This window comes from Vigna radiata, chromosome 7, assembly GCF_000741045.1.
Source record: "Vigna radiata var. radiata cultivar VC1973A chromosome 7, Vradiata_ver6, whole genome shotgun sequence".
Lineage (NCBI taxonomy): Eukaryota > Viridiplantae > Streptophyta > Magnoliopsida > Fabales > Fabaceae > Vigna > Vigna radiata.
This window is the reverse complement of record NC_028357.1, coordinates 6938432-6951046: the sequence shown is the minus strand read 5'-3', so window position 1 is coordinate 6951046 and position 12615 is coordinate 6938432. Positions and strand designations below refer to the sequence as shown.

Below are 12615 nucleotides of genomic sequence, written 5' to 3'. Positions count from 1 at the left end.
TGAAAACCTTCCAAACAGACCATCTATATCAACAGTTCTGGAAATGCTTAAGATATTGTTGACCTGGAAAATAATTTGAAACAATTGATAATAGCAATAATATAATTGAAAAAATAGCATACAGCTATTTAATCATTTATTAAATTATATAATTGAAAAAAATAATTTTTTTTCAGATAAAGCCCATATTTCTGCAGCCATATAAAGATACAGTGAGATTCCTTTTATGAAATGGTTTATGTTCCATTAAACTAAAGAAAAAAGTTCGCAAAAATGCTTGAAGGTGATGGGCGACATTCTCCTTGTAAGCTTTTCAACATTCATCAAGTCAAGAACCTTTTTAGGCACAGGTTCTGCAGAAAAAATTGTTAACAATAAAACGGTTAAGGACCTCAACATTTCATTGCTATCNCCTACTCAAATAATCATAAGAAGCTTGTTAAAATAAAATTCAAGGAAAGAACAATTGATAAGAAACAGAGTAAATTGTACAAACAACTATTGAGGTTGTTCAAAAACACAATGTTCTAGCTTTTTTATGATCACAGTAACGGTCCTTATAATATTCACACAACACAATGAATAACAAGAAATGGCAGTGTAATTCATTTCAAACTATTAACAGTGGAAACCAGAGAAAAGGGTATCATGTGAGTTCCAAAACGAGTGGTGCTAGTGTAATTTGCTCTGGGAAATGAGATAAAGACGATTTGGAGTAAGAGATAAATTAAAGAGCATACTTTTAAAGCCTATTTGATTAACAACAGAAACAAACTTGTGAAGTTCCACAGTCCAAACAACTCGAGCTTTCTTATGACATGATGAGTACTCATTGTCATGGCCATTCTCTTGGTCCTCGTTATCATAGTCATCCTCGTTCCTCCTCTTTCAAGAAGACTTAACATTTTGATCTGAATTTCCTTTTGCTACTGAACCTCTTTCATTATCACAGATACCTTTGACACCAGAAGAGCAGCAAGTTGCCTTTGATGTTGATCAATACATTCACAGAAACTAAAAGCGCGCAACAATAGAAACCATATTACTTTCGTGTCAACAAAAAGCACACGCAAAACCCAAATCCAAATTCGCAAAAGAGCATAGATCAAAGGAAAAAAAGGAGAATGCTCACATCTTACGTAGAGAGAGAATAATTAAGTGAATTTCAGAGCAAGAAACAACACATTCTAAATCAATGCATATTACATATTTCATGTTCCATCCTAGTAGTATTTAAAGCTTGGGCGGCGCACATCTATTTTCCGGTATATTTCACCAGTAATCCCCACAAGAGCATTTTCCATCCTTGAAATGATGAAACCTTTTGTTATCTCTAACAATTAATTCCCTCCCAACAATCCTAGACATAATCTTGATGGCATTGTGGCAGTCACCACAGACACGAAGGTTCTTGATGATTCTAAGAGGTGTTCTTGGTGGAGTACTAATAAGGCCATAGGCAATTGCTAGACGTTCACTGTGGTAGAGCAAGGCTTGCTCCTTTGCTTCTTGATCAATGTCATGAAGAACATATCTTGTATCAGGAACATATCCCGCATCTTTCATCCCACTCAAGGCCTTCAACTTTTCATCATCCTTGTAAAGAGTAGGATTCTTATATTCAATAATTCTGTTCCTTCCATCAAGCATGCTAATTGCAGTATACTTCTTCGGAGGTGGCGTGGGGATCTTATTCACAGCAGCCTTTGATGGGTCAAGACTAACCATCAACTCTTCAGCATAGTCTTCAAGATCAACATCTCCATGAACCCGAGCATAATGCTTCAGTTTCTCCCATACGTTTACAGTAGGCTCAAATGGCAATTTGGCAATAAACTCCTCAGCTTCATTGAGATATGCAGATTGTCCCAAAACATCCAAAAGCCCCATGTAGTGCTCCACCCCAGGCTCTATTCCATACTTGCTTTTCATTGACTCAAAATGTACGTAAGCATCCTCCACAGCCTCTGCACTTGCACAAGCTGACAACACAGCAAGGAAAGTCTCTGAAGTAATCTCCAAACCCAATTCATTCATCTGCTCAAACAGCTGCAAGGCATCATCCCCATTGGTGTTATTTGCGTAACCCCGCATCATCAAGAGCCAAGAATCCATATTCCTGTTGGGCATATGATCGAACACCCTACGTGCATCCGTCATGCTTTTACAATTCCCATACATTTCAATCACCTTGTTGTTGAGCATGAGATCACTCCTAAAAGAAGACTGCAGAAAGTGGTCATGGGCCTTTTTAGCATCTTCAAGGGACTTGGATTGGCCACACAAGTCAAACAGAAGATTGAAGCAACCAGCATCAGCTTTGACCCCTTTGTCCATCAACTCTATTGCTTCTTTAACATTACCCTCCGTGCACAAAAGTGCCAAATCAGTGATTGAAGGAGGTGGCGGTGGAGGAGCAGGGGAGGCTTGTCCTTGAATAGATGTTTGATTGTTGTTCAGCTGGTTACTAGGGTTTCGGAATTGGTTAGGGTTTGGGAAACCCTGAGTACTAGGGCTCCAGGGATTCGGGGTAGCAGGGTTTTGACTGTTCCCTCGATTGGGGGAAGTGGATGGGCGTAAGTTAGGATTTTGAGAAGTGGGAGTTTGAAAATTAGGGCTTTGACGGGTTGGGGATTGAGGATTCCACTGATTATGGTTTTGGCCATGTTCTGGAAATGGAGGAGGCACATTATGTTGACGAGGTTGATGGTTATGGTGAAGAAATTGATTGGTCTGTGGATTGAAATGTTGAGACTGATGTTGCTGCCATTGTTGAGGCTGAAAGTGTGGAGGATCAGAAGGTGATTGTTGTTGGTTTTGGTGGGAAGGGAATCTTTGATAGTGGTGTGGAAGAGCAGAGGTGCTTAGAAATTTAGTGGTTAGGGTTTGGGTGTAGTGGTTGCCATGGATAAGGTGTGTCCGAAGCTTGAAGGAGGAAGAAAGCATTGTTGTACGCGCACGCTGAATCAATGGAAACGTCGCCATTTCTGATCAAGGAAGTTGCAGAAGGAGCTAGGGTCTTGGAGGGTAATGATAAAGATGAATAATGATAAATTGTTTAAAAGATATACGTTCATACATATGAAGAACGCCGTTTCGTATCTATATATGAATAATGCACTTTAAATGATCATAAAATGTAACTTTTTAAAGGTTCACTCAACACAAAACTCTGTTTCATTATTTCACACGTCACAACTTCACAGCATAATGCTATTGTAGTTTTCCTCTGTTTCGTTCTAATTCTTCCTCTCATATTTGAACATTAGATTTGTGTTCTAGTCTCTACTCTCTCTTTTTTCACGTAACTTTTACTTATGGTTAAGTTCTTTATATTTTTTTTTTGTCACTTCCTCCCTACAAAATTATTCTCCCCTTTTTGAAATCCAATCAATTAACATTATATGGAATTCTTATTTTCTTCTTCTCACATTTAATCTCATATTTGTGTTTTAACTCTATCTCTATATATTTGTATTTCATGGTGTTCTTAATACCATGTATTTATAAATTATTTTAGAAATTAATAATTGTTTTAATTTTTTATGATTTTAAGTTTTTTTTGTCTTTTATAAGGTTGAATTTTAAAGAATATAATTACAACTGCGTTTTTAAATAATAAGCTTTTTAATAGTGTATGATTTGATTTTCTTTATTTCTCAAACATAAAACTTAAAATGGAGTTGGACTTTTTTTAAAACTAGAAATTTATAGTGGAAATTGATTGAAAACCTAAAACTTTACTGGACTCATATTGTAACCAATGGGGTAAAATTTTTATTTGTACAGTTGAATTGACTTAATTATTTTTGTTTTAAATAAAGAAATATGTACAATACACAACTTAGACTCAACTACAAGTCAATCTCTACCTATTTCGGCTACAAGTTGACTTCTACTAGTCCAGTCACAGGCCGACCTCTATCAACCTAGCCACAAGTCGATTTGTATTAGTCTAGCCACAAGCTGGTCTATCGTAATCTATTGACGTGTTATTCTTTAGCTTAGCATAATCTACATCAAAGTTAAATGGACTATTGGGTCCACCGTGACCCATTTAGGTGAGAATCCATAAACTTATAATTACCTTATAAATAATATAGAACTTATAATTACCTTATAAATAATATAGTTATCGAGGTAAATGATTTACATTCACGTTTTACAACATTTTTTGCAGACACACCACCATTTATTCCATGGAGGACGAGTATCGAGACAAGGAAGGGAGAATATTTGATGCATGAAGGGTTCAGGAAGTCCATGGAGCTCATCTTCTCATGGTGTACTCGACTTTGCAAGAACCAATGCTGCCCATCGTGGGATCGAGAAGTATTCTGCAGAGAAAGTCTCATTATGCCTACAAGAAGTAGGAGGACAAGCACAAGAGTTGTCCTACCCCTTCAGCCTCGCCAACAAGTACCGATATCTACAAACAACATGTCTTGGCTTCTACATGCCAGAGTAGTGCAACAGAATGTTTAGCATGAACAATAAACCAAGAGGTGAGTAAATTGGTTTCTTATCACAAATATGTGCCTTTAATAATTTTCTCTTAATTTTAACTTCATTGGCGAATAATTAAAACAATAACAAAGAGTAAGGGAAAAGAGAAAACTCCACAAACTATTTTAAAATGGTTCAGACCACAAGAATCCTATGTCCAGTTGCTAATCTCAAACAGAGATTAACTATTCATTATCACAAAACCAATAAACTATTACAATCACACAAAAAGACAAGTTTAAGGGTTTAGAAACACCTCACTTGTTACCACAAGAGATGAAACTCACTTTCCTTGAAGGCCACAAGGGATGAATACCTCCTCTGAATGCTTCACGAAAGATGAATACTTCCTTTGAATCTTGACAAAGGATGACAAACTTCACTCAGCAACAACAACAACAACAACACATAATCACATTCCCAATGAAAGTTTTCGCTTTTGCGAACACCAAGTTCTCAAATCCAAAGCACAAGAGTTATACAAATCCTAGATCACACTTTTCACAGATTTAGTAAACAGATGTGTGTTAGAATGAGAGTCTAAAATCCATTGTCAGTTTTTTCTCGCGTGATAATTGATTATCCACTTACGGTAATCAATTATGCATTTAATGAGTGCAAAATGGTAAAAAAAACATGCTTAAAAACTCAGACGGTTAACTATGATAACCGATTATGGATAATTGATTATCATACTTTGGTAATCGATTATTCCAAAACTAAAATTGAGTTTTTAGCAATCTTTAAAAACCTCTTTGTGATAATCGATTATCTTTAAGTAGATTGTTATGAGCCAATCTAACAGTGATATGAAACAGAGAAAATATGCACCAAGAATTGTAGTATATTCCAGTATTATTTTCGACTGTGAGTTCAAATGGTATCACAATATACAAAAAAAAAAAACTATAATATTAACAAGCTCTCAGCAATGAAGGAATACTCTAGAGAGAAAGAGAAGAATTTCCAATCATTGCCTCCCCAATTGCATAACTAATTTCCCTTTTTGTAACAATCCTTTCCCCATACAAAATCCTTCAGTCGTGTATTCTCCTTTCTCTCCCTCACGTGTCTGTGTCTGCCATTACCTTCTGTAGACGGTGCCATGTGGCCATGTGACTCATCTTTATCTTCCATTTCCTTTTCCCATTCTACCCATGCAGTGACCCATTTATTTCCGCTCGTTACAATACCCTGCCCATCAAGATTAACCTTGTCCTCAAGGTTAAAGTCAGGGTAAGCTTGGACAAACTCTTTAAGGTCTTCCCATGTGGCTTCTATTTTAGATAACCCAGCCCAGTGGACTAGGACTTGAGAAATGTGGTTGAACCTGCAGAGGATGTCCCGTTTCTGAAGGATAGCTTGCGGCATCAACAGAGGACCCTCGGGTAGTGTCGTCAATGGGAGGGGAACATAGACAGTGTCATAGGGGCCTTTGCATTCTTTTAACTAAGATATATGGAAGATGGGGTGGATTTTAGCAGTTTCAGGCAGTAAGAGTTTATAAGCCACGGAGCCAATTCGATCTATGATTGGGAATGGACCAAAATATCTCAGTCCAAGTTTTTGGTTTTTTCTCAAGGTAATGGAGTTCTATCGATATGGTTGGAGTTTAACCAAAACCAAATCACCCACCTTCAGTTCTTTATGCATGCGTTTTTTATCTGCATATTTCTTCATCTTTTCTTGTGCTTTAAGAAGTTGCCTCTTCAATTGAGCCAAAGCTCTGTCCCTTTCCTCTAAGAGCTCCTGGACGGATGGTGGATCTTTAGGATCCAATGTATATTTCATGATGGTTTGGGGATCTCTGCCATACACCACCTTAAATGGTGTTGTTTGTAGACTGTTGTGAAATGTTGAGTTGTACCAAAACTTTGCTCATGGTAACAGTCTAGTCAAGGTCTTAGGATTATCAAAAGTGAAGCACCTTAAATACATCTCTATACATTTATTTAGTGCTTCTGATTGGCCATCGGATTGCTGGTGGTAAGTTGTAGACATGTTCAATGTTGTGCCACTCAACTTGAAGAGATGTTGCCAAAATTGACTGATGAAGATTTTATCTCTGTCAGAAACGATAGTTCGAGGAAATCCGTGCAGTTTGACAACCATGTTGATGAACATTTCAGCCACTAACTTACTAGTATAATCCGCTTTTAGGGGAGCAAGGTGAGCATACTTAGATAACCTGTCAATGAAAACCATGATTACAGTATATCCATTGGAAGGTGGAAGACCGATAATGAAGTCCATAGCTATATCCTCCCAAACTTGATTCAGAATGGGTAGTGGCTGTAATAACCCTACTGGAAGGGTGGTGGCAGATTTTGCTTGTTGGAAAATAAGGCATTCTTGGACATACTGAGTAATATCCTTGAGCATGCCAGGCCAATAAAATTGGGAACACAGTCGAGCCATAGTTCTAGTTATTCCAGCATGACCCCCTAATGTGAACTGTGGTATTCCTTGAGCAACAATTGTATGATTTCTTCATCTCGAGGAATTACCACTCTATGCTTCCATTGTAAGAGTCCATCGGAGTATGAGTAATTACTATTAGGTGGTTTCCCGGAGACACAGGCTTGTATCACAGCTTGAAGATGATGATCAAGTTGTGTTGTGTGCTGAATTTTGGACAACAAATTAGTCTTTCTATTGGACCATGCCATAAGGAAGGATCTGAATAAGGCATCTACGGCCTGATTATCTTTCCCTGGTTTGTATTCAATTGTGAAATCATATCCCTAAAATTTGTGTAGCCAAGCCTGTTGCTTAGGGGTTTGGAGGGATTGGTCCATTAAACTTTTGAGGCTTTTCTGATCAGTTCGGATGATGAACTTGTGACCCAACAAGTAATGTTTGAATTTGGCGATGGCTTCTATGATGGCATAAAACTCCCTGGTATAGGCAGATTTTTTTTGCATCTTGGAAGATAATTTTTTGGAAAAGAAGGCTATAGGATGCTTGTCTTGACTCAAAACTGCACCAATTTCCAAACCGGATGCATCAGTCTCCAAAACAAAAGGTTTGGTGAAATCTGGTAGAGCTAATATAGGAGCAGTGGTCATTGCTTGTTTCAAGGCCTCAAAAGCTTGAGTGGCAAGTGATGTCCATTGAAATTTATCCCTTTTAAGGAGATTGGTCAAAGGGTGAGCTATGACACCATATCCTTTTATAAAGCGTCTGTAATAGCCTGTTAGACCAAGGAATCCTCTCAATTGTTTTGTGTTGTGAGGGCAGGGCCACTGTAAAATCGCTTGAACCTTGCTAACATCCATTGCAACTCCATTCCCCGAGATAATGTGGCCTAAGTAATCCATTTGAGAGAGACCAAAATAACATTTGGATAATTTGGCATATAATTGGTTTTCTTTCAAGACGTGCAAAATTGTTTCCAAGTGAGCAAGATGAGCAGACCAAAAAGGGTTGTATACGAGGATGTCATAAAAAAAACCAACACGAATTTCCTTAGAAAGCCTTGAAATATGTCATTCGTGAGAGCTTGAAAAGTTGCTGGTGCGTTTGTTAATCCAAATGGCATGACAAGCCATTCATAGTGGCCTTGATGGGTTCTAAAGGCCGTTTTACATATGTCAGCAGGATGAACCAAGATTTGGTGATAGCCTAAGCGGAGATCCAACTTAGAGAAGAATTTAGCACCAAATAATTCACCTAGTAATTCCTCCACAGTTGGGATAGGAAATCGGTCTTTGATTGTGATAACATACGATGCCCTGTAGTTAGTACAAAATCGCCAAGTACCATCTTTCTGTTTTACCAGAATAATTGGAGATGAAAAAGAGCTGGTGTTGTGGGTAATAATGCCTTTGGCCAACATCTGGTGCACCATACTCTCAATCTGTTGTTTCTTACTATGAAGGTATTTGTATGGCCTTACTCTCACAACATTCACATCCGACAAGAGGGGAATGCAATGGTTCTAAGATCTATTTGGGGGAAGACCCTTTGGTGTGGCAAATATCGTTCTGTAAGTGTGAAGAAGAAGTGCAATTTTTGGTGCAATATTCTCTGGTATAATTAATCCATCATCTTCTAGAGGTAGAGGTTGAGTTAGTTGTAAGGTAAACAACTCTGCAATAGCATCTGTTTTGCACAGTCTAGTCATCTGATGTAGCTCTGCTGGTTGAGGCAGAGTTGGGAGCTCACCTTGCAGTGTAATAAGTTTTTTGTCCAAATAAAACTTTAAGGCTAGTGAACGATAATCAGCAATGTGTGGGCCGATAGTTGCCAGCCAAGTAACACCTAATATCAAATCAACACCAGAAACAGGGAGTAAGTACACGGGAAGTGTAAGTGTATGGCCTTGCACCTTAACCTGGATTTCTTTGATAAGCCCTTCGGTAGACATGGCACTTCCATTGCCTACCAGAACTTGCAGTGATGACATCTCCTCCACCGGAAGCTTAAGGCAATGAGCGATTCATGGTTGCAAGAAATTATCAGAATAGTCATGCCTTGTAATGACCCTTGGAATCTCATAGTTCCCACACCGATAGTACCCTTTAAGGCATTAATAGAAAGATGGTGTTCAAGGTGTTGTTCTAAGGCACGAATGTCGGTATCAGTCTCCTCCTCCTCCTCATATTCAACTTGGAGAAAGGTATATTGACGATTCGGCCACTTATGGGTTGCTGTGAACCTTTCATCACATGTATAACATAGCCCTTTTTCCCTACGTGATTGCATTTCCGCAGGTGACAGACGTTTAATGGTGTTGGGTCGAAAGGTCTGGGGAAAAGGCCGTTGGTTAGGGGTAGGGAGAATTGGTTGTTGTGATGAATTTGTGTAAGATTGAGTAGTAGTAGGTGAGGTGTTTGGAGTGGTATTTCTGGAAGGGTTGGGTTGGTATGGTTGTGGTTTGAAGGAGTATTTCTCTTCAAACAAGCAGGCTAAGGAAATGGCTTTAAGTATTGTGTTTGGTGCTTGGGCTATGACCTCCCGACGAATGTCTGGTTTCAGCCCACTGATGAAGCAATCGAGAAGGGCTTCACTACTAACACCATAAATACTTTTAGCCAAGGCAGTAAACTGCACATAATACTCATTGACAGAGGTGGATTAGGTGAGTTTAAACAGGGCAAATCTAGGAGATTCGAAGGGAGAAGGGCCAAATTCCAACTCTAAGGAGCGGACCAAGGTATTCCAGGAAACGATGGGATTATTTCGTTGCATCATTTGATACCACGACACTACTTCTTTCTCGAAATGAATCGCTGCTATGGTCAATCGCTGTTCATCCGGAGTATCGTAATACTCGAAAAATTTCTCCGCTTTAAATATCCATTTGTAACACGTCCGAACCATCAAAACGCGGAAAATCCAGCTTGACATTTCTGACCTGAAATGGTCCGTAGGCATGGCGTGAGTTCGCTCCTCCATGGGCCATGTTCTCCTTCAAATCTTCAATGGCATTACAGAGTTCTTGCATCTCTGCCGCGTGCTCTCGTTCGCGTTTCTGCATTAGTTCCAAGATCTGCCTGAAGTCATTTGAATAGGAAGACTCGACCATGTTCAATGAAAACACCAGTTGTTATGAGCCAATCTAACAATGATATGAAACAGAGAAAATATGCACCAAGAATTGTAGTATATTCCAATATTATTTCTGACTGTGAGTTCAAATGGTATCACAGTATACAAACAAAAAAAAAACTGTAATATTAAAAATCTCTCAACAATGAAGGAATACTCTAGAGAGAAAGAGAAGAATTTCCAATCATTGCCTCCCTAATTGCATAACTAATTTCCCTTTTTGTAACCATCCTTTCCCCATACAAAATCCTTCAGCCGCGTATTCTCCTTTCTCTCCCTCACGTGTCTGTGTCTGCCACTACCTTCTACAGACGGTGTCATGTGGCCATGTGACTCATCTTTATATTCCATTTCCTTTTCCCATTCTATCCCTGCAGTGACCTATTTATTTCCACTCGTTACATAGATAATCGATTATTGCATAACTTTCGACTCTAAAATGAATTTTAAGGCATAAATTATATGGAACCAATATAAAGCCAACTACTTGTTACAAAAGCTTTAACATATAAAATAAGTATTTATAAAGGTCTTTTTGCAAAATGAACACTTGAAACTTGATTTGGACATCATCACAATTTTTAACTTTATGATTTTGCTAGTAGAAATATATAAACTCTTAATAAAAAAAATTCATGCATAATTATTATCATAATTAATTATCACTCATTTAGGTTGTAACTAAACACCATAAACAAAACTTAATTAGTAAAACCTTGTGATTTGATTTATTTGAAGAAATATATATATATATATATATATATATATATATATATATATATATATAATATATGTATAATTATTATCATAATTAATTATCACTCATTTAGGTTGTAACTAAACACCATAAACAAAACTTAATTAGTAAAACCTTGTGATTTGATTTATTTGAAGAAATATATATATATATATATATATATATATATATATATATATATATATAATATGTTTGTTTACAAGACTATTCTTTTTTTTTTCCTTTATGAAATTTTCTTAAACTAAGAAGTTTAATAATTTAATATTTAATAAACATGTTTAATATTATAAATTAAAGAATTATAAAATCTTAGAACATGAGAATTAGATAATATTTTTTTTTTATTTTAAATTATTTATCATTAAATATAAAATATTTATTTTCATAAAAATAAAATGAAATAGATGTATGTTTGTACATATTATTTACCCCTTCTTAATGTTGATAAGCTTGTACAAAATGCTTAGTTCGTCTACATAGTCCATTCTAAAATTAAACTTAACATGCAATACACCAAATACACTACAATATAATCTAATACTTTAGAAATGATTAATTCATTTAGATAACTAACCTAGTATATTGTCTAATTTTGTATATATAATATTTGAGAGCATGACACTATCAAGTCTCTATCGTGTAGACTAAAGCTGGTTAGTTCAACTGATGAAAAGTCTATAGTTTCTCTTAATAAAATTGTTTAGTTTATATATTATAGAAAGAAAGAAAAATATAGCTACCAACATTATTTTATCTTCGATTCCAGTCAACTTGAATTATGAATATTAAACTGTTAGAAAAATAAAATCTTCACTGCAGATTCTATCTACATTATTAAAATTACTGAATTAGATAGCTTCTATGTTCTCTGCTCTAATAATTTATTCTGTATATATGATTAGCACGTGCTAACGATATTGATTTGCTAGGCACCATAAAAAACTTCTTTATATTTTTTGTATTTTTATTTCTCTTCGTTTTATTTCTTTCATTTTAACTTTTCATTGGATAGCCCTCTGAGGGTAAAATAGTTTTTGTATTGATAAGACTAAACTTAGAATGGGTTGTATCAGATTGAGCCTGGTAACTGCAGGTTAGATTTGGCACAATTTTCCATTTCTGGGATAATAAAAGAATTCAAACCAAAATCTCACTGTTACAAAATTGTTAATATATAGAGTTTAATAAAAGATATTGAGTGGTGCAAGCTAAAAGATTTAACATGGATCAGGAGTTTTGAAGGGGGAAGAGAAACACAACTTACTTTCCAAATAGTAGAAATTTCCAGTATTAAGCTTATATTTACTATATGGAAAATGTATTTTTAACATTCTTCTTTACAACCATTTATTTGACAGTTTGTGATTAGTCTGTTTTAAATATACAAACAAAAAACATAATGACACATAATATCATGGTCATGGTCATTTATGATATGCATGAGTGGTCTAGATATATAAACCTTCATAATAGATTGCTAGACTCATTATATTCACTTACTTATCTGCGTTCAGTTTTCATGAAAGTTACACAAGTACACATACAACTCTCCCTCTCATTTGGTGGCCATAAAAAACATGCTATTAATGTTAAAGCCTTAGATTAGATACTCACATGTTGTTCCAAGTGTAATGAACTGACTAAAAAAGCTAGCAATCATTAGTAATAAGTCATTTAAAACACAGCCTTTATCACTATAGGTGTTGGAAGTCCCACATCGATTAGAGAGATAAGACTAATTTATAATATATAAGTGAGGTGCAAACTTCACCTTACAAACTGGTTTTGTGAGATTGAGT

General features: G+C 36.2%; 1 protein-coding gene across 1 annotated transcript; it reads right to left on the bottom strand.

The window, feature by feature from the left end:
* Nucleotides 1-655: 655 nt before the first annotated feature.
* LOC106769177 (pentatricopeptide repeat-containing protein At2g15690, mitochondrial) lies at nt 656-3201 on the bottom strand. Its single transcript, XM_014654686.2, has 2 exons — nt 1133-3201; nt 656-1014 (listed from the first exon to the last, which is right to left on the bottom strand). Exon 1 carries the CDS (start codon nt 2983-2985, stop codon nt 1273-1275), a length of 1713 nt encoding a protein of 570 aa, XP_014510172.1. The 5' UTR covers nt 2986-3201; the 3' UTR covers nt 656-1014; nt 1133-1272.
* Nucleotides 3202-12615: the final 9414 nt, after the last annotated feature.